Source organism: Filicampus tigris, chromosome 20 (assembly GCF_054856515.1).
Source record: "Filicampus tigris isolate MCC_2025a chromosome 20, RoL_Ftig_1.0, whole genome shotgun sequence".
Lineage (NCBI taxonomy): Eukaryota > Metazoa > Chordata > Actinopteri > Syngnathiformes > Syngnathidae > Filicampus > Filicampus tigris.
In genome coordinates, this window is record NC_141236.1 from 11,416,887 (window position 1) to 11,437,622 (window position 20,736).

General features: G+C 46.2%; 1 protein-coding gene across 1 annotated transcript; it reads left to right on the forward strand.

Annotated features, from left to right (window-relative positions):
• The first annotated feature begins 176 nt into the window (after positions 1-176).
• Positions 177-19,045, forward strand: ift172 (intraflagellar transport 172). The gene is made up of 49 exons (XM_086018801.1): positions 177-471; positions 862-1,005; positions 1,145-1,257; positions 1,329-1,368; positions 1,477-1,542; positions 1,685-1,764; positions 1,874-1,961; positions 2,809-3,023; positions 3,135-3,258; positions 3,335-3,430; positions 3,512-3,673; positions 3,768-3,821; positions 3,919-4,022; positions 4,451-4,536; positions 4,685-4,797; positions 4,960-5,127; positions 5,404-5,540; positions 5,665-5,772; positions 6,268-6,352; positions 6,429-6,521; positions 6,592-6,669; positions 6,748-6,996; positions 7,741-7,819; positions 7,897-8,017; positions 8,607-8,751; positions 10,569-10,658; positions 10,744-10,841; positions 11,017-11,152; positions 11,504-11,620; positions 12,181-12,323; positions 12,414-12,507; positions 12,573-12,637; positions 12,851-13,031; positions 13,301-13,410; positions 14,572-14,701; positions 15,287-15,385; positions 15,474-15,583; positions 15,672-15,735; positions 15,918-16,004; positions 16,086-16,202; positions 16,266-16,370; positions 16,442-16,561; positions 16,640-16,735; positions 16,834-16,893; positions 17,189-17,287; positions 17,372-17,525; positions 18,039-18,130; positions 18,264-18,365; positions 18,512-19,045. Exons 1-48 carry the CDS (start codon positions 433-435, stop codon positions 18,351-18,353), a joined length of 5,244 nt encoding a protein of 1,747 aa, XP_085874927.1. The 5' UTR covers positions 177-432; the 3' UTR covers positions 18,354-18,365; positions 18,512-19,045.
• Positions 19,046-20,736: the final 1,691 nt, after the last annotated feature.

The window sequence follows — 20,736 nt, forward strand, 5'->3', positions numbered from 1 at the left end:
AACCCGGATGCATATTCTTGCATCTTCTAAGCGAAACAATTGTTAAAATTCATTGGTTTTACCGAATGTTTAAGACAGTAAGTGGCTCTCCTAAGGTAAATTATCTTTTTTTTTTTAGGAAGAGTATCTGTGGCCTTCTGTTAACGCGATGGCGTCATAATCCCGCTCCTTCTTCAAAAGGTTCGCGATTACGTCATAAAGATGGCGACCGTTCCCATAGCAAAATAGTGTGGACATCCCATTACGCGAAACCAAAGTCAGCCATGAAGTCAGGCTCCTCCATGGCACCGAGCGACGGCCCGGCTTTGTGTTTGCTCCCCAAATTGTCCTTTGCAAGATGCTAGACCGAAGATCGTCCCCCAAATCAACTAAGTAGGGAAAGAAATATTGACGCTGTTTCGGTTTGCGTTATCTTACCTCAGACGTCTAAACATGCAGCTGAAGCATCTGAAGACGCTTTTAACACCTCAGGTAAGGAGCCAAGTTAGGCGATGCTAAACTGTAACTTGACTGTTGACTTCGAAAATGGCGAACGAGATTTGCTCTCTTGCTTCAAAATGTTCATGGATGTTCGCGTTTAATCGTGATTATAATCAGATTTGTTTGTTAGTATAGTTCAACGTCTCATCTGTGGGGCGTGTATGGTCAGTAAAATTCGACAGTTATATGAACAAGGGGGTGCATTACCTTGGCAGCCAAGGCTTGGCTAAGCCTACTTTAAGATTTAGACCTGTTAAATCCTTCCTTAGTTCAACAATCATACTGTATGTGCTCAGGGCACACGTTTTAACATTTAAAACTCATAAATGGCATGTTGACTGAACCTTAACATCATATATGTCTCTTCTTCTATCCCCCCAGGAGGTTTCGGCCAAAGTGACTTGCATGGCTTGGGCCCCTAATAACAGCAAGCTAGCTGTTTGCACTGTGGACCGAGTGGTGCTGCTGTATGACGAGCAGGGCGAGAGGAGGGATAAATTCTCTACTAAACCCATTGACTCTAAGGTATCCCTTCACACCCGCGAGACAGACGGAGACATTTGTCACTTTTAGAACATAAGTGTGCACACACTGGGTAGTTAAACACAACATTACTAAAGCGGTTAAATACATGTTTAACTCATCTATGGTGTTCTCTTGTCAGTATGGGAAGCAGAGCCACGTGGTCAACGACATGGCGTTCTCACCCGACTCCACCAGGATCGCCATAGGCCAGTCGGACAACATCATTTACGTATACAGAATCGGAGAAGACTGGTAACGTGCATCACGGCAATGTGTCTCGCTTTCTGTGCACATACATGATAAACTATTTTCTCCCTCTGCAGGGGGGACAAGAAAACCATTTGCAACAAATTTATTCAGACAGTAAGCACAATTTAATTTGTGTGTTCCTTTTCCTAATGGGAATATGAGGATGTGTGTACAACTGGTGAGGGTGGAGAAATGATTAATTATAAATGATGTGTTTTTCAGAGTTCTGTGACATGTCTGCTTTGGCCTGCAGAGCATGCTATCGTTTATGGTTTAATGGATGGAAAGGTAAGAGCAACATTGTCACAAGTTACTGATTTGGAAATAGTAATCCATTTTTTATTTCCATTTTGTTGGTTTTCTTGCAAAGGACAAATCCAACCAAAAACTTGTCTAAATGCTCTTTCTTAATATTTGTGGTTCTTTGCAGGTTCGCCTTGCCAATGTTCAGACAAATAAGTCTTCGCCCATCTATGGCACAGAGTCCTGTGTTGTCTCGCTGGCGTCCAAGTAAATCTTTTAATTCCTATTTATTAAAAAAAAAAAAAAAAAAACCTTTACAAAAGTCGATATGAATATGTGTTTCTGTTTCTTTTTGCGCTGTGTGTGTTTTCCTCAGCGTTTCTGGGAAAGGCATCTTGTGCGGCCACGCGAACGGGAATGTCGTTCGCTACTTCTTTGACGACGAAGGCTCGGGTGAATCTCAGGTTAGCTTGAACTTTTTTGCTAATGGGAGAAGTACAAACATTAGTTACCACACTTGGGTAGTACTCTTACAAGAGCCAAAGCAATAATGCTCCAACTACCACAAAATGCACAAATTTAAAAACCTAAAAAATATTAAGGAGCCATTTTTACAAATGCTAGTTGTAATATACACTAATATTAGACCAATGGAAAAATATTAGGAAAAAAAATATTTTGGAAAGAAATTAAAAAATATTCAAACAAAGTATTGGAAAATATAACATATTACAAATACAATCCTTGAAGCTAATGCAAAATATTAAGAAAAAAATAAGATTAATACAAAAAAGACAAAAAAAGAAGAATAGAAAGGAATGAAGAAAATGTTAAGATAAACAGAAATACTGTAAAATATTTTACAAAAGGAAACAATAAAAATGATTAAAACAAACATGTTAGAAACTTCCAAATCAAAACAAAAATATCCCCCAAAATATATTATTTGCATATAGTATGTACACGTTTATAAAAATATTGGCTGAGAAATACAGAAATATCAACAGAAAAAAACAAAACTGTTGGCAGAAATATTGAAAAAAAATACTACAGATAAAAAAATGCAATTATTTGATCACATTTTTAAATTAAAAAAAATCTTAAGTTCAACATTTGATAAAATAAATAAATAAAAAATAAAATAAATATTTGAAAAAAATACTTAATGATTCCAAAGAAATTCAAAAGTATTACAAAAAATACAAAAGACTTGAACAGAATCCACCAAAAAAAAAAGACCTCCCTGACAGTGTCAAAAGTGCTCATTGCCTTTATAAAGGCAGAATTTCCCGTTGATTTTTCTGCCCCCAGGGGAAGCTTTTGACGCACACGTGCCCGCCGTACGCCCTGGCCTGGGGCGCCAACAGCGTGGTGGTGGGAGGCTGCGACAAGAAGGTGGTGGCCTACAGCCGCGAGGGTCACATCCTGCAGACCTTCGACTACAGCCGCGACCGCAGCGAGAGGGAGTTCACCGTCGCCGCCAGCAGCCCCAGCGGCCAGTCGGTGGTTCTTGGCAGCTTCGACAGGTTGGGGAAGCAAACCGCCACACGTAGCCCACTCGCTTTTTTTTTTTTGTTTTGTTTTGCGTCATCTCACTTGAATCACTCATCTAACGAAATGAAACGCGCCTTTCCCAGGCTGCGCGTGTTCAACTGGGCGCCTCGGAGGGGCGTGTGGGACGAGGCCAAGTCCAAAGAGATCGCCAACCTCTACACCATCACCAGCTTGGCCTGGAAGAGGGACGGATCTCGACTTTGCGCTGTAAATACTCAGTCAGCCCTGTGAGGTCTCATTTTGTGGCCAAGCAAGAAATAGGACGTGCCTGTTGTTTTGGCAGGGGACGCTTTGCGGGGGTGTGGAGATCTTCGATTGCTGCCTGAGGAGGAGCATCTACAAGAACAAGTTTGAAGTCACCTACGTGGGCCTGAGCCAGGTAGCCCGCGGGCCGGCGACGGGCACAGTTGGCTCACGCCGGATTGGCGTTGAGCTCACCGGTCCTTGGATTCCTCGTCAGGTGATCGTGAGGAACCTGTCGAGCAGCTCGCGGGTGGTCCTCAAGTCGTACTACGGCTACGAGATCGAAGAGGTGAAGATCATGGGCAAGGACCGCTACCTGGTGGCCCACACGTCCGACACACTCCTGCTTGGCGACATGACGGCCAACAAGCTCAGCGAGGTCATCACACGCTTGACTTTCACGCACGAGACACACGGGGGGCACTTTTTAATTTTTTTTTTGTCTTCTATGATTCATTTGCCTTCATTTTCAGGTGCCGTGGCCCGGCGGTGGCGGAAACGAGAAGTTCTTTTTTGAAAATGAGTCGGTAAATACCCGCTATAAGCCTTCATGGATAAAGACGCGCAAAAAAAACAAAAAATCAATAAACAGAGATTTGTTTTCTTGTTTTCTTTTTGTTGCAGGTGTGCATGATTTTCAACGCCGGGGAGTTGAGCCTGGTGGAGTACAGTGACAACCAGGTGCTGGGTTCCGTCAGAACGGAATTCATGAGCCCTCACCTCATCAGGTACTGCCCACCAATCAAACATCACAAATCAAATAAAACGCAACAACTCAGTCATAACTTTGCAAATATCGTTTTATGAATCGAAATGAAAGCACTTTTGGTGCACGTGTTCGACTTAACATCCCATCACATTGATTTCGCAATATGTTTGCTATTGTGATGTGATGACTCATCGTCAAATATTTTCATCTTGTAACTGTGCTTCTTAATCCAAAGTTGTCTTTCCCCCTCTGTACGCTAGATGGTGTTGTAAAACTTGTTTTTCGAAAGAAATTCAGGATTCACCTTTTTTTTTTGTCGATAACGTTTATCTCTAAATAACACCATATAAAAAAAAAATACTCAAAACCGAATTGATCAAATCAGAACAAGTAATGAGCTGTGACACTTTACATTCAAGCACAAAAGAGTCATGTGTGTGTTTCCAGTGTGCGCATCAATGAGAGGAAGCACAAAGGAGTCCAAGACAACAAAAAGCTTGCGTACCTGGTCGACCTGAAGACCATCGCTGTTGGTACGTGCGCGTCGCCGTCCAGTGGCCCGCAGTCAGCTTGAGTGGAAAAAGAAGATGATGCTAGCCCAAGACGTCTTCCTATTCCCTTTAAACGTCTGACTCTGGCCGTTATTGTAAGTGAAAAACCAAGCCGCTCTGGTCTCCTCAGTGGACCTGGTGGCCGGCTCCACCCTGGGAACCGTCAGCCACGACTCCAAGGTGGACTGGCTGGAGCTCAACGAGACGGGCTGCAAGATGCTCTTCCGAGACAAGAAGCTGCGGGTGAGGCCAGCGTCGTAAACGTCAACAACTAGAGCGTGTTCATGATTTATTTTTTTTATTTTTTACCGTTGCCACCCAAAAAAGAAAAGCGACTCTGAAGACAGAAAATGAAGCAATCCAGCAACAAATGTGAAGCTGGCGCTTGTGCCGTTTCCTTTGCAGCTCCATCTGTACGACATCGACAGCGGCGCGAAAAGCACGCTGCTCAGCTTCTGCTCGTACGTCCAGTGGGTGCCCGGCAGCGACGTGGCGGTGGCCCAGAACCGCGGCAACCTGTGCATCTGGTACAGCATCGACAGCCCCGAGAGCATCACCATGTTCCCCATCAAGGTGACGCCACCCGCGGGTTCGCTTGGTCCAGCGCTTGAACTTCGTCACGAGTGCGAATGTTTGTTTGTCTGTCCCCTGCAAGTCACTAAAATGTAAACTTTTCTTCGTCCGTCTGCATGACTGAATTTGACTGCCCCCTTGTGGCAAAGTCACTCACACCAGAAGGTGCCACAAGGCACTCATTCAATTATTTTTTCTTTTTTTTTTTTTAAACTCTGTTCAAATGACACACTTGTGTTCTCCTTTTCACTCTCGTCTTCCGTCTCTGACTTGCAGGGTGACATCAAAGATCTGGAAAGAGCGGACGGCAAGACGGACGTGCTGGTGAGCGAAGGCGTCAACACGGTGACGTACACGCTGGACGAAAGCCTGATCCAGTTTGGCACGGCGGTCAATGACGGCGACTACGGAGCGTACGTAGGCCATCGTCACCACATTGGGCCAATTTTCTTTTTTTTTTTTCCTTTTTTTTGGGGGGGGGGGGGGGGGGGGGGGGTTGCCTGCAGTTAACCCGAAGCCGCGTGTGTTTGTCTTCAGCGTCACGGCCTTTCTCGAGACTCTGGAGATGTCGCCGGAGACCGAGGCCATGTGGAAAACGTTGCGCAATCTGGCCCTCGAGGCCCGTCAGGTGCACATTGCAGAAAGGTTTGCGAAGGACACACGCACACATCGCCATTTTTTGCAAGCGCGTGTACACTGGTGAATATGAATGTATTTTAGCGATCCTTTGTCCCCCTTTTGTTACGGCTTTGTGGGAAGCTGGGGGAAAAAAACTGCCAAAAATAGCCTCTGATTGAGCTGTTCAACATGAAATTGTGGTTATATAACAGTGCACAAAAAAAAAAAAGTTTGAAGGCCCCGTGTCTGAAATTGAACAGGAAATTGGATATTTTAGTTTGGAGCAACCATTTTGGGGACATTTCTTCAGCAGCGCTGCTTGGAAAGTTGGAAAACATTATCCCCCTGCCGTCAGTTGAACAATTGGACGCCCATTTGGGTGGACATGAATGACATCACATGTTTTTCAGCTGGCGTATTACGTTTGAATAAAAAAAAAAAAAAAAAGCAACTTTGAAAAGCTCTTTGATTCAATACGATAACCGGAAGCTGACTCAGTGATTTTCTCACCTTGCGCCGTAGGTGTTTTGCCGCATTGGGCGACGTCTCCACTCTTCGCTACCTCCACCAAACAAGCCAGATAGCTGAGAAAGTCTCAAAGGAAATGGTGGGACATAGATTCGCTACACGCACAAAAATCCCGCCTTCCCAGCGCTTAGTCGCGTTTGTCTTGCTATGTCCAGGGCGGCGATGGAATGATGTTCTACCAAGTCCAGGTGCGCATGGCCATGCTGGACAAGAACATCGAGTTGGCCGAGATGCACTACGTGGAGCAGGTGTGCTACGCGTCTCCAGAACAGCGAGTCAGTCCCAACGCGTGACGCCCAGTGTCCCGTGTTGTCGTAGAACGCCATCGACGAAGCCATCGAGATGTACCAGGAGCTGCACATGTGGGACAAATGCATCGCCGTGGCCGAGGCCAAGGTAGGCCGCCGTGCGGGCGGGCGGACTCAAGCCGAGCGCCGGCGACTGAGTGGCGCGTCTTTGGCCGACTGAACTTAGGGCCACCCGGAGCTGGACGCCCTGCGCGGGAACTACTACCAGTGGCTGACCGACACGGGCCAGCACGAGAAGGCGGGCGAGGTGAAGGAGGGCGAGGGAGACCAGCAGAGCGCCATCAACTTGTACCTGAAGGCGGGGCTCCCGGCCAAAGCCGCCCGGCTGGCCATGAGCCGGCCCAACATCGCCGACAACAGCGACACTGTCAGCCGCATCACCGCCAGCCTCGTCAAGGCCGAGTACTACGAGCAGGTGGGGGGGCGTGGCACGCTGGCTATTTAAAAAAAAAAAAAAAAAAAAAAAAAAACATTCAAGATATCACACTGGGGTGCAAGTAATGAGTGGCTGGTTACCCTGCCCCCTTGACTGTGGAACCGATGTCGAGTACAGCTTATGTTGTTGCCATGACAACCGGCGACAGAGCTGTAAGTGGTTGCGACAAGGCAAAGCAACTAACATGCATGATTTTTTTTTTTTTTTTTTTTTTTTTTAAAACATGATTTAACTCATGTTATCTGCCGATTTTTTTTGTTTGTTTGTTTCTTTTGGTCAGATTATTGCCAGTTAAAAAAAAAAATCACATTCAATTAAAACAAGATAATGGCATTCAAACATCCTCCCCCCCAAAATCGGGGGGAAAAAATCTGCTGATTTTTGCAGAGTTTTCTTAATGTTGTAAAATTAAACAAATAAAAACAGGCAAATGTTCTGCCTGTAATTCCTATCTTAATTGTGGCAAGTGTTAATGGGCCCAAAAAGAATTTGTTTTATTCAATATATTTTTTAAAAGTTAATAGGCTGATTATTTGATTATCAGAATTTTATTGCGCCTAGTGTAGGAATAGACCAAGAAAACATATCGGTTGGGACCTACTTTCTTCTCTTTATATGAATATAATATTGCAACTTTATCCTGGAAAATCAGATTTTCACTTAACATTAGGACTTTTTATTCCAAAATACATCTTTGTTCTTGTTTTTTTTTTTTTTTTTTAGGCTGGCGATTTGTACGAGAAGACGGGCAATCACCAGCGAGCTTTGGAGTGCTATTGCAAAGGAGCCGCTTTCAGCAAAGGTACACTCAGTCACTGCCACCGTCACGCACGCGCGCCCGCACGTTTGTTTATTTGAAAATGTTCCTGTGTGGTGCAGCCGTGGAGCTGGCTCGCCACTCCTTTCCCGCCGAGGTGGTGAAACTTGAGGAGGCCTGGGGGGACTACCTTGTCCAACAGAAACAGATGGACGCCGCCATCACACACTTCATCGAGGCCGGGTAAAGTGAAGAGAAAGAGAGAGAGAGTGCGAGAGAGAACTTCAGTGGCCAGATGGAGAGCTGCAAGGATGAGTCGCTCCCCCCCCCCCAAAAAAAAAGAAAAGAATAGACAAATGGACTTTAATGGTTGTAGTTTGCAGTGTCAGGAGAACTTTAGGGTGCCTAATTTAGCACTATGAGGAGGACCAAACTGGGCAGTACGGTGGTTGGTATGTCTTCCTCACAGTTGAGAGATTTTGAGTTTGTATTAGGACTGAACCATGGTGAAAAATATATTTTTTTAAATGTAAAATTGATTAATTTAAAATTAAAAAAAAAAAATCCTTACTCAATATTGTGATTTAATTTGCGATTATTGCTTTCAAGGTCCTCATCCCGTGTATTTTTTTTTCAACAAAGACTAGTAATATCCTACTGCAAACTACAATTACCAAACGTTTATTATAGCGCGTTATCAATCAGAGCTGAGCGCCACCAATCTTTGTACAGGGCGTTTGTTTAAAGATTCTCAATAATGGAAATCTTTCTTATTCTTAAAAATGCCACATTGTACACTTTTTTTTTTTTTCCCCTGGTCGTCCTTCTGCAGCTGCTCCATCAAGGCGGTGGAGGCGGCCATCGCCGCTCGCCAGTGGAAGAAAGCCGTCCACATCCTGGAGCTCAACGAGGACCCGGCGGCCGCCGTCTACTGCCTCAAGATCGCGCAGCACTACGCTGCCATGCAGGAGATGGAGGTGAGCACACTTCAAATGGAAAAGTACTTCACATCACTTTTCATTCTTCACAGTCCATTTTTTTTGCCCATGTTACGCACCTGCTCTAATTTTGTCTTTGTGTGTGTGCAACTTCCTTGTGACCGTTTTCAAAATAGCAAGAATTCAACCTCTGTTCATTTTTTTGTTTTATTTTGGCTTCCACCAGGGGGCGATGTTGTACGAGCCATTATCAGCCTTACATGTCTGTGTCACATGCAAAATCGGTGTCTGGCTCTTCGTATCAGGCAATCAATCTTTAACTTTACATTTCCTAATTTGAACACAAATGAGATGGAAAGTTCAAAGATTTGAGATTGAGGCCGAATCACTTGCTAATAGTTCAAGTTGAATGAATTTGACACATACCCTAAAACACAGCTTGACGTTTGCATCACAAGAGTTCTTTGGAACTAATTGCTTCATGTCGATGACAGTGCAATAATTCAGCCTCCAGGCTCAACCCGGCGCGAGTTGTGTGTGTTTTTTTTTTTTTTTTCCTAAGTTTGTCACCGCGGTGTGAATAATTGCTGACGGAGAGAACGGAACTAGATGAGACATCAAATGCAAAGAGAGAAATAAAAGGCACGCAGGACGCCGCTTGTGATGAGCTCAGCTTTGCCCGGCCGCCTCTGCAAAGCTGAAAATAGTCGTCTATTTGCGTGCGTTGGCTCCGCGGGCGCATTCTGCCAAAGTCATTAAGATAACAAGCTCGCTGCCGCTTGCGGGAAAAGTCGGCTTCTCTGCAAACTACCACAGTAAAGGCGGCGGAGGCGCACGCGCGCGCACCTGCGGGAAACAATGACGTGACACTTTTCCCTTGCCGCAAGTTGCCGAATGCGCATTTGCTGCATTGATTTTTCATCTCCTTCCATCAGCACTTCATCCACCGTGCTGCTGCCGGTTACACATTCACAGCCGCGCCAGAACAAAAGTGGCGCTGGGGCACTTGACTTGCATCATGCCCGCTCCTGAAACGTTGGCGTTTTATTGAGTCAGCGTCTTCCATTCAGTGCTTCCACCGAATTTTCCACACGAAATGTAAATGTGTGCAATGTCGATCAACCCGGCGTGCACATGACATCTTCCCAGTGCGAATATCTGACAACCTATTAATCATACGCTAATCATTTTCATGACATTGTGGCGACGTGGATCAGATCTGGATCAAACCAGGTGTGATGTGACATCGTTTTAAAGCGGAAGTCAACCCAAACATCTTTTTTTCAAGAATATGTTCTCAGCAGGCCCACTAGTTGAAACAAAGGCATTCTGATTAATTTTACGTTTGTGGATTATAAAATAAGCAGCAGAATGCACTCGTTTTTCGCCTTCTCAGGGGGCGGCGGCCATTTTGTCTTGTGTTGACTGAAAATGACATCACGACTGCTCACAACGACCAATCACGGCTCAGATTCAGAAAACAGGTCAGCCGTTGTTGTGAACAGTTGTGATGTCATTTTCAGTCGACAGAAGACAAAATGGCCGCCCACAGAGATGGATAAAAACGAGTGTATTAACACTTATTATCCACAAACGCAAAATTAACCAGAATGCCGTGTTTCAAGTCTTAACAATTGACGACATAAAGAGCCGCATAAGATTGGACACACTAAGTGTCTGAACATGCAAAATAAACATTTGAAGTTGCATCTTTCTGCCAAATGTGCAATCTGGATCCGGCCTGGTTTGGCTTTACGTCTCCTGCGCTCGAAGATTCGATGTTACCTCAGCTAAATTGCTGTTAGCGTACTATTTTATGTTGTCCGAAATGGTTTTCTTTTCACATTTTTGCGCAGGTGGCAGAGCAGCTGTTTATCAAAGCGGGCCACATTAAAGACGCCATTGACATGTACACGGCGGCGGGGTGCTGGGAACAAGCGCACAAGGTTTGTTGATGATGTTGTTGTTGTTGTTGTCGGCTTTTTGTTAGCAAGCCACGGCAATAACAAGGATGCTGTTTTTGCCGCACAGTTGGCGCTCAAGTGCATGAGCAAGGAGGAAGTCACCGAGCTCTACGTGAAGCGAGCTCAGGAGATGGAGCGAGACGGCAAACTAAAGGAGGCCGAGAGGTAAAAGCGCTACTCGGTTTTTGCCAGCGCAATAATTGAAGACGAAATTAACGGCGTTTTTTTTGGGGGGGGGGGGGGGTTTGTGCATATATTTCGATAATTCAAGACACACTTGAGGTCTGAAGTCCGCTCTTGTCTGACTGCTGCCAATTTTGATATGGAAATTCCCCCTCAGGTTGTTTTCCACAGTGAACCAGACGGACCTGGCCATCACCATGTACAAGAAGAAGCAGATGTTCGACGACGTGGTCCGCCTGGTGGCCAAACATCACCCCGACCTGCTGACCGAGACGCACCTCCACCTGGCCAAGGTCAGCGCCATCCATCGCGTTGCCTCCTGGCAGGCAATTCCGCAATTTCATCCGCTCATTGGAATTCACAATTCCTCCTGCCGCTTCTCTAGTTTAAGTTGAGCACATTGTGCGCACGGGTAACAGCGATTTAGGTTCCCGAGCCGCAAATATGAAAACAGAGCGTGAAATAGGCTCATAATATGATGTCAAATTGTCGAGCGCTGTTTACATTTGGACAAAAGGAACTCAGAAAGCACTTATTTTCACTTTATCCTTCAACTGTGTTTTTCTATGATTTCTGTGAAAGTTAATGCTGGGGCAAAAAAAACCAACAACAACTGTTTTAGCAGTTTGTTTTCTGGGCTGCAGGAGCTGGAAGCCGAGGCCAAGTTCTCAGAGGCCGAACATCACCTGATGGAGGCCAAAGATTGGAAGGCTGCCGTCAACATGTACCGACTTCATGACATGTGGGAGGATGCCTATAGGGTACACACACACACACACACACACACTTGCATGTTCTCTCTCTCCAACTTCTGCTGCACTACATGAATACACAGCGGTGCCCGACTTCCGGGTTTTTCTCGGTACGAGCTGTCGATTTTTTGTTTTTTTTCATATAGACAATTGGTCACGGGCATGTTATTTATCCTCCTCGAACAAATGAGTATTATTACAGCATGTTAATGAGTCACTTAGACTGGTGGTAGAAGTAGCACTCTTCTTCTCCATTTGTGACTGAGTTATACTGCCACCCGGTGGCCAAGGTGGGCAGGCCAGGAGCAGCAGCACATTTGCAGCATGAAATCATGATGAGAAAACTTGTTTCTTTCTGCCCATTCTATTGAAACCTGGCGCACTGATGTGCAATATTATAGAGTGCTTTTTTTCTTATGAAAAGAAACAGTACCAAAATTTGTTTTTTTGAAGGGGGGAGGGGAGCTGGCACGGAATATTGTCATTCACTTCAATGGGGAAAGATGATTTGGGATCGACGAGTAATTCGAGTCACCGCTGCGAATCTATTTGTGTATTTTGCGCGTTAGATTGCAAAGAGCCACGGCGGCCCCAACGCTCAGAAGCAGGTGGGCTACCTGTGGGCCAGAAGTCTGGGCGGGGAGGCGGCGGTCAAGCTGCTCACCAAGTTTGGCCTGCTGGAGTACGCCATCGAGTCGGCGTCAAACAGCTTGTGAGCGCCGCGCCGACACCCGCCGACACCCGCCGCCCCGTTCCCAAAAGAACCGTCGCGTATTTTTTTTTTTTTTTTTTGCTCTCCCAGTTTATTCGACTTTGCCTACGAACTGGCCCGCCTTTCCAGCAAGGATAAGATACCCGAGATCCACCTGAAGCACGCCATGTACCTGGAAGATGAGGTACGCGCGGAGCTACCGCCGCAAATCTCTCGCCTGCTACTAACGATTCCTCTTCTTGCTCCCAGCGCAAGTTTGCCGAGGCCGAGCTGGAGTTCATTAAAGCGGGAAAACCCAAAGAAGCCGTGCACATGTGAGAACGCGCCTTCCCGGTTGAGCGGGAAATGCTCAACAGTCAAACGGGGTTAACCGTCCTCCATAAACGGGATCCATCACACGGTCTTAAATAGTATTTTCGACGTTTATGAGACAACTTTGGGCGTGTTCAAACGGCGATCTGCCCGGCCACGTTTGTGTTGGCTCGGCGAAAGAGACGCTTAGCGCCGCGCTTGTGCACCCTTTGCAGGTACGCGCACAACAAGGACTGGGCCGATGCGCAGCGCGTGGCCGAGAGCCACGACCCGGAGAGCGTCGCCGAGGTTCTGGTGGGACACGCCAAGTTCTGTTTTGAGCAGAAAGACTACCAGAAGGCCGAAGCCCTCCTGCTCCGAGCGGAGAGACCCGACCTGGCTGTCAAATTCTACAAGGTCAAACCTTTGCTTCATTTTTCTTCTTTTTATATTGTATATCCGCCAAGAGACATCAGATCTTCTGCTCGTGGCATAAAAATGCTCCGCAGCCGTGTGTCGTTCTTTCCGCCATAGTTCAACGGAGGGGCAGCGGCCCTGTGCTCGCCACCATCAGCAGAGCGGGACGTTCAAACTACATCAGTGGCGGAGGCTCTCCCGGGACCTTTGAATTGGTGCCGTGACCCGGATTGCGAATCTAAGCGGTGTTCGTTGTTGTGTTTGCTCAGGATGCGGACATGTGGAGCGACGCCATGCGCATCTGCAAGGAGTTCCTGCCCAACAAGCTCTCCTTTCTTCAGGAGGAGTACGAGAAAGAGGCCGCCAAGAAGGGAATGAGGTGAGGGCCTCACCTCGCAAACGTTAGGCCAAGATGAATAGTCCACCTCATTCACAAATCACCATCGACACCCACTTGCCGGTTTCTCTGGAGAACCTAAAAAAAAAATATCGGCTGAAAAATGCATCTACTGTATCAGCAGCTATGCGCATGTTTTTCTTTTTTCCTGGAACGCCCAAATATGGTGTCCAAACGGCTATAGCGTGACACAAAGTTGCGCAATGTAAGTGCCCTACTAAAGATAATCACCTCTTTCGCAATCTCCGTATTTATCAGAGTCTAAAATGTCCTCAGATTGTAAAAGTGCAGAGAAATTGGTATGTAATGGAGGGCCTCTGTAATCGAGACCATCGCGAAGGCTCGATTTTGGGCTGCAGCTATTAGCGAAAGCAATTCTCAACATTTTTTAGATGGGGGTGGGGGGGTGGGGGGGGTTCCGTGCTTGGCACATTTTTTTGCTGTCGGTGTGAAGGCTTACTTCGTGTCCTTCGCCAATTGCGACGGTCCGCCCGCCACGTATTCAGATGGTGACGCACGTTTGAGGAAATGCGGTCCTCCGCTGACTCCCCGGTTGCCACGGCGCCAAAACATGTGCCCCTTATTAGCTTGCTATTCATCAGCCCATCCACCCCGCCGCGTCTAATGACGGCGAGAGATGTTGGCGCGAAAAGAAGAAGGGCCGGCGGCCGCACAAAGCCGGCGAGCCGCGGCTCGGCCCCGACTTGGCGGCTTGACGACGGCTGGGAGAAAAACATCAAAGGTTACCCGTGGCAACCATGGAGGAAGAAGGCCCTTTTAAGCAAGACCACGCTGAATTATTCAACTCGGGCTTCCGCTTGCGTTGGCTGATTTTTTTTTTTTTTTTTTTTTTTTTTGCTCGCTCGAGCATGCTGGCGCGTTCGGCCTTCTTCAAAGGAAGCAAGAGCTTCGACGAAGGAGGGAAAATGCAAGATTTTGGTCAATTTCATTTTTTTTTTCCACGCATCCATACTTTTGATTTCTACTTTTAATGCATTATGAACCAATTTGAAGTACGGAAACTAGCTTGGGCCGACGTGAGCCCGGATGCTAATAAAAGCGATTTTTTTTTTTTTTTTTTTTTTTTTTTTCCTCCTGACTATGTGGAGCGTTAAGCACGCCGTTGATGTGTTTTGCGCGCAGCGGCGTTCAAGGTCTGCTGGAGCAAGCTCGGGAGTGGGAGCAGTCGGGCGACTACTCCCGGGCGGTGGAGTGCTACCTGAAGATGAAGGACGACCCCAACGCCGGCCTGATGGAGAAGTGTTGGATCAAGGTGAAGCGCCCGTCCTTCTTTCTTGCACTGCAACTCGTGTGGGCAGATGTGGATGTGCCCCCAACTTCAAGCAGGGGGGGGGGGGGGGCTGGTGTGGAAAAGTCAAATTGATTTGCTTGTCTCTGAGATGGGAGACACGGAAAGGGATGTTTTGTGAAAGTCTTCTTTTCTTAGCCCACTTGGAGCGACGTCCACTCACAGTTGGGTGGAAAAGTAAATACACATGGAGAAAAAAAAAAAGGATTTAGGCCTTCATTTGTAGTACTTTACGTTTTAAAGTCATTCTTGCACGTGGATTTTGTTTTAAATCGTTGTTACGACGCACACTGAACGTTGTGGAAAGTCTTGCAAGCCAGCTTGAGTTTCCATAAGGGCGCCCCCCAAAAAAATGTTTGCGCGTGGACAAAAGGCCAAAATAGAAGGAAAATGGCCTGTTTTTAAACGATGAGTGGATGAAGGCGCTCTTTCGCCGCGGGCCCCCGAAAAGTGTTTGCGACGCCATGGGCTAGTTTTGAAACGGCGTCCGCCGGGCCCGTTGTCGCCAAAGGCCGCGCCCGCATGTCCTGCGTTTTCTTGTGTGGCCAGGCCGCCGAGCTGTCCATCAAATTCCTGGGTGAGGAGCGAGCCGTCAAGGTGGTTCAGGTGGTGGGTCCTCGCCTGGCCCAGCTCAGGAAGTACAACACTGTCAGTCCGCGCACGCACGCACGCACGCACACGCACTTTGAGTGAAAGCCGTCGTTTGTTTTGAACGTGTCCGCGTGTCACAATCAAGGCCGCCGAACAGTACTTGCACGTGGGCCTCATCAAGGACGCCATCGATGTCCTCATGGAGGGCGAGGAGTGGAACAAAGCCAAGAGGGTGGCCAAGGAGCTGGAGCCCAGGTATGACGCACGCGCACACACACACACACATCCATGGCGTTATCACACACACACACACACACACACACACGGTATGTATGTCGGACAGGTACGAGAGCTACGTGGACCAAAAATATAAGGAACACCTGAAGAACCAGGGCAAAGTCGACTCAGTAAGTCCAACGTGTACCCTCTGCTACATCTTCTGTATGTTTGGATGTGTTGCTCCACCGTGTGTGTGTGTGTGTGTGTGTGAAAGTAGCAGTTGTTTTCGAGGTTCAATGTGTTTTAGGATTGCTTTCCAAAGTAACGAATCAAAAAAAAATCTTTCTTTTTCTTTTTTCCCTTCATTCAGTTGGTCGGCGTGGACGTCATGGCCGCCCTGGACATGTACGCCGAGAGGGGCCAGTGGGACAAATGTCTGGAAACGGCGTCCAAGCAGGTGAACCAAAGACGCAAGTGCGCGCGTGCGGCCGCAAACCCGCCCTTCTGTTTGTTTATTTTATTTTATTTTTTTTCCCAGAACTTTAAGATCCTGCACAAGTACGTGGCCTTGTACGCCACGCATCTGATCAAGGAGGGCTGCGCCGTGAAGGCGCTGCAGCTCTACGTGCAGCACGGAGCGCCACCCAACCCGCAGGTGAGACGCCGGCATCGGCGACGGCATCGGCGACGGCATCGGTTCACGCCTTCTCCTCCGCAGAACTTTAACATCTACAAGCGGCTGTTCCTCGACATGCTCCACCTCCCCGAGGCCCCCGACTCGTACCGCGCGTGGGCCGACCTGCGCGACGTTCTGCTGCAGCTGGTACGGGACGCGGGCGCCGAGTCCGTCGGCTGAAGGGAGGAGTCACGCTCTCCGTCTTTTCTCGTCACCAGTGTGACAACTTATCCAAGTCGGCAGGTGAGAACTCGCCGGCCCACGAGGACTTTGAGCAGATGCTGCTGATCTCGCACTACTACGCCACCAGAGCCGCCGTCGCCGGCTTGGACGAGCTGGTACCAAAGCCGGGGGAATTTGGGCGAGCGTGCCGGCCTTTCCACAAAGCAGCAATGAAAAGTTGTCGTCGTTTGCAGGCGAGCATCTCGGCTAAGCTGTCCGTGTCTCTGCTGCGCCACACCGACCTGGTCCCGGCGGACCGGGCTTTCTACCAGGCCGGCTTGGCCTGCCGGGTGAGCGCTCTTTATTTATTTCTTATTTTTTTGTTTTGTAGTTTTTTTCTTGTCACTGTTCCTTCTGGACGCTCACGCTTTGGTCCTTGTCCCTTCAGGCGGCCGGCTGGGAGAACATGGCCTTCATCTTTCTCAACCACTTCCTGGACGTGTGCGACGTAAGGCTCCTCTCGTCATCTTCCCAAACCCCAATTTTTTTTTTTACAAATATGCACAATGAGCAGCAGTTTTGCAGAGAGTCAACAACATCCCCCCCAAAAAAAAGCTTTCTTTAACGGCAACTCCCAGTTTACTGTCAAACTCAACATCAAACTAAGAGAATAACACCTCGTGTATTGAAAACAAGCAAAGATCTTTGACGTAGGAATGCCCCCACTATCTTGCCGTCAGCCAAGTGAACCACTGTTCTGTATGAGCTATAAAACTCTGTTTCTATGAACTGCTTTGTGGCAGGCCATCGCCGACGGGACGCTGGACTCTCTTGATCACTCGGACTTCTCCGACACCGACATCCCCTTCGAAGTTCCCCTTCCTACCAAGACTTGTGTTTCTGTAAGGAGCGCAGCGCCCTCCGCACTACAATGCCCCCACTAACCCCCCCTCCCCACCACCACACGGAATGTTTGCGTGTTGCAGGACCCCCAGCGGGAGGAGATCCGCAACTGGGTCCTGACGGTGGCCGTGTACGGTCGCCTGGAGCAGGTCCTGCCGCGAGACGAGAGGAACACGTACGAAGCGTCGCTGGTGGACGCCAACAGCGGTCTTCGCGCGCTGCCTTGTGTCCTTACCGGTAAAACGCACGCACACTCTCAGCCATCTTTTTTTTGGGTGCAAAAATCAGTTTCTGGAATTTAAGCTTCAATTATCGGAAAATGACAATGACCTTATTCAAGAAGAGTCTAGGAAGAAACCAAAACTTTGACTCCATCAAAATGAGTGATGCAGGAATTAAAACGATGCGAGCTGACGAAGCTGTTTCACAGCCGCAAATGAATCTGCACGCATTTACCTTTGTGGCTGACCGGTTCCTTGTGCACTGAAGAATTGCAGCGATCCCTTTTGAACCAAACAGGATTACTCAAATGCTTCCAACTGATTTTCACTTAAAAGTGTCCAGACTTTCAATCTTGAGGCCCACATAAAGCCAAAACAAATGACAAATAACAACAGTTTCCATTTGTGACAAAATCTCAAATTGACCTTATTTGCACACGCCAGGCTTGAGTCGCATTCAAATTCCTGGACTAAAATGGATGGATCTTATTTGAAGTGGAAACTTTTCAAAATGTCTCGCCGCCTCCAGGCTATCCCGTCCTAAGAAACAAAATGGAGTTCTCGGCGGCGGGAAAAGCTGCCAACAAAGAAGACTGGAATAAATTCCTCATGACCACCAAGGTGAGCGAGAGCAAATGTCTTTGTGCCTTTTTAAAGATGAGGCCGCACTTTTTCCAAAAGCGGGTCAATGCATTTTAGTTGTCGTCATGTAATTAATTACATTTTTTTTTTTTTTTTTTTTTTTTTTTTTTAGACCAGTCACAGTCCGGAGTGTCAGGACGTCCTCAAGTTCATCAGCCAATGGTGCGGCGGCCTCCCCGCCCCCGGGTTCTCCTTCCACTGACGCCCGCGGAAGGTTCTCAAGGATTCGATTTATTTATTATTCACCATTGATTTGCTGTCATATGAGCGGCTTCTTATTGCGAGGCTCACAGTGCGTTTTTTCAGTCCGACTAACTTTCTTTTTGTGTGTGTGTGTGTGTCTGTTGTTTTTCTTCACAGGGTTTTTAGCCCGGAATAGCAGCGACCTCATTTCAATTCTGGTAATTCCAAAATAGGACTTCAGTTATTTATTATTAGTATCACTCATGTTTGTTTTTGTAGTGTGTTTTTTTTTTTTTTCTCTTTCATTGCTCCCGAATATCTTATTTTGTCCACTCCCGGTGAGTCTGTTCGCTTTTAAATGAGCTCAGCCGAGTGGCGTGTCAATGAAACTTCCATATCGACGCCCTTCTTGTGATGATGGTTGATTTTTCTTGCGCGCGCGTGTGTGTGTGTATGTCTCAACAGTGACGACCACTGAATGTTAAATCCGCACGGGTAACTTTGCCATGATGTTCTTGACCTTCACAATATGCTTGTAGGTTAGAGCAATTCATCCAAACGTCATCCAAAGTCAAAGTCCTCGCTAGTGTCCCTTTTAACGATGTTGCTTCTACAGATCACGTAAGACATTCATATGTATTATTGTGTTATTTGCTTCTTTCCTCCTGAATATTATGTAAACATGTCAACATTAAAATGAAGCGCCACGAATGCTTCACTTTTTCTACATTTTATGTTACAGCCTTAACAAATCACATCAACTTTTTTTGGACGTTGTCATTGGGGGTGTTGTGTCTAGAAGAGGGGGGGGGGGGGAAAGTCAATTTTTGGAATAAGAATGTCACGTTGCAAAATGTGGAAAAAGCGAAGCGCTGTGAATCGTTGGTGGATGCACTCAGATCAAACTTTACGTTCTGCATCCTTGTGAGTGTCCCGGTGCGGTCGCCAAGGAAACACGTTCCTCCGTCTCAGGAGAAAGGCTCGTACTCTCTGGCTTGCCATGGCGTCGTCGCCACCAAATTGTTGTCCAATTTCCAAGTTAGAAGAAAAGTCAACATGCTTTGATGTCTTTGCTCCGTGTGGCGCACACAAAAACCAAAGAGCCGCTGGCTATTTGTGTACCAGTTGTCTTTTATTTGGTCAAACAAATACAATAAATCAGAAGCATTTCCCCCCCCCCCCACATACTATTGGCTTTACGTGTGTTCAAATGAAAAGGGGCAATTTGCGCACAAAACACAACGAAAAACTTGAGTTCCTGATTGGAGATGGGTACCATTTACAAAAAAAAAATCCTGATTTTATAAATTGTTACTTTTATCAACCATACTGCATTACACAAAGAGGTTTATAATATTCTAGAATATTGCAAACAGATGCTAGTATTAGTTTTACACTTAAAAAATGTAATGTACTGAATAATTTTAATGTATTAGCATTTTCTTAACACAATTTAATAACTAGGCTTAGACATACACACAGCACTATTTTATTTCTTCTTCGCTAAGAATTTTTGGTTTTCACAATAACTCAAAATTTGTTTTCTAATTACTGTATTGTAAATGTTACAAGACAGTTTTGAAAGCAATCATTCACTTTGTTGTTACCACAGTCATAAGCCAGCTAACCATTTAGCCTCGAATTGTTATGCAGTACCCGACTTGACCTCAGGAGGCACTGGTCAGCTGGTTGCACGTTAAGTCTGCATATAAGATAAGGGGAGAACACAAAGACGAGCATTAAAAACCCCAAACAGCGTTATCATTTTTTGGGACATTTTTCAAAAACAAATCTTGATTGGGAATAAAAAAAATCATGTTACTTCTTTTTAACACTGCACATGAAACTTCTGATATTTGTGCAAAAATAATTTTGCCTTCCCGCCCTGTTAAATAATTTAAATATATTCATGTAATTGATTTTTTTATAACTATAATAATATGCTGAAAATTTTTATTTTATTGTGTATGTCATTATAAAAAATATTCTGAAATCTACAACTATAAACTATTTTACCTATTTTTTTTTTTTTTTAATTATAGATAAATATTTTTTAACCTTATGTATACACGTTTGTCTCTTTTAAAATGTAAATGTCGCCCTTGTGCACAAAATTTACACACTCCGGAAGACCAACATTTTGTGCGCTTCAAATGAGTAAAACAGCGTTAATGGGCCGGCCTCCATTTTGATGTGAGCGATGTAGTGCCCCTTAACAAAAAAAAAACAAAACAAAAAAAACACTTCAGGCCTTCAATGCAACATGACAAAAGGTTCATTTTGGACTCTTGATAGATATGAAATATTTCATTCCTAGTCTCAATCTACATTTTTACTCGCCGAATTGAGCTGATCCACTCAGTGAGATGACATGCATGTTCCATATACTCATTGATGTCATT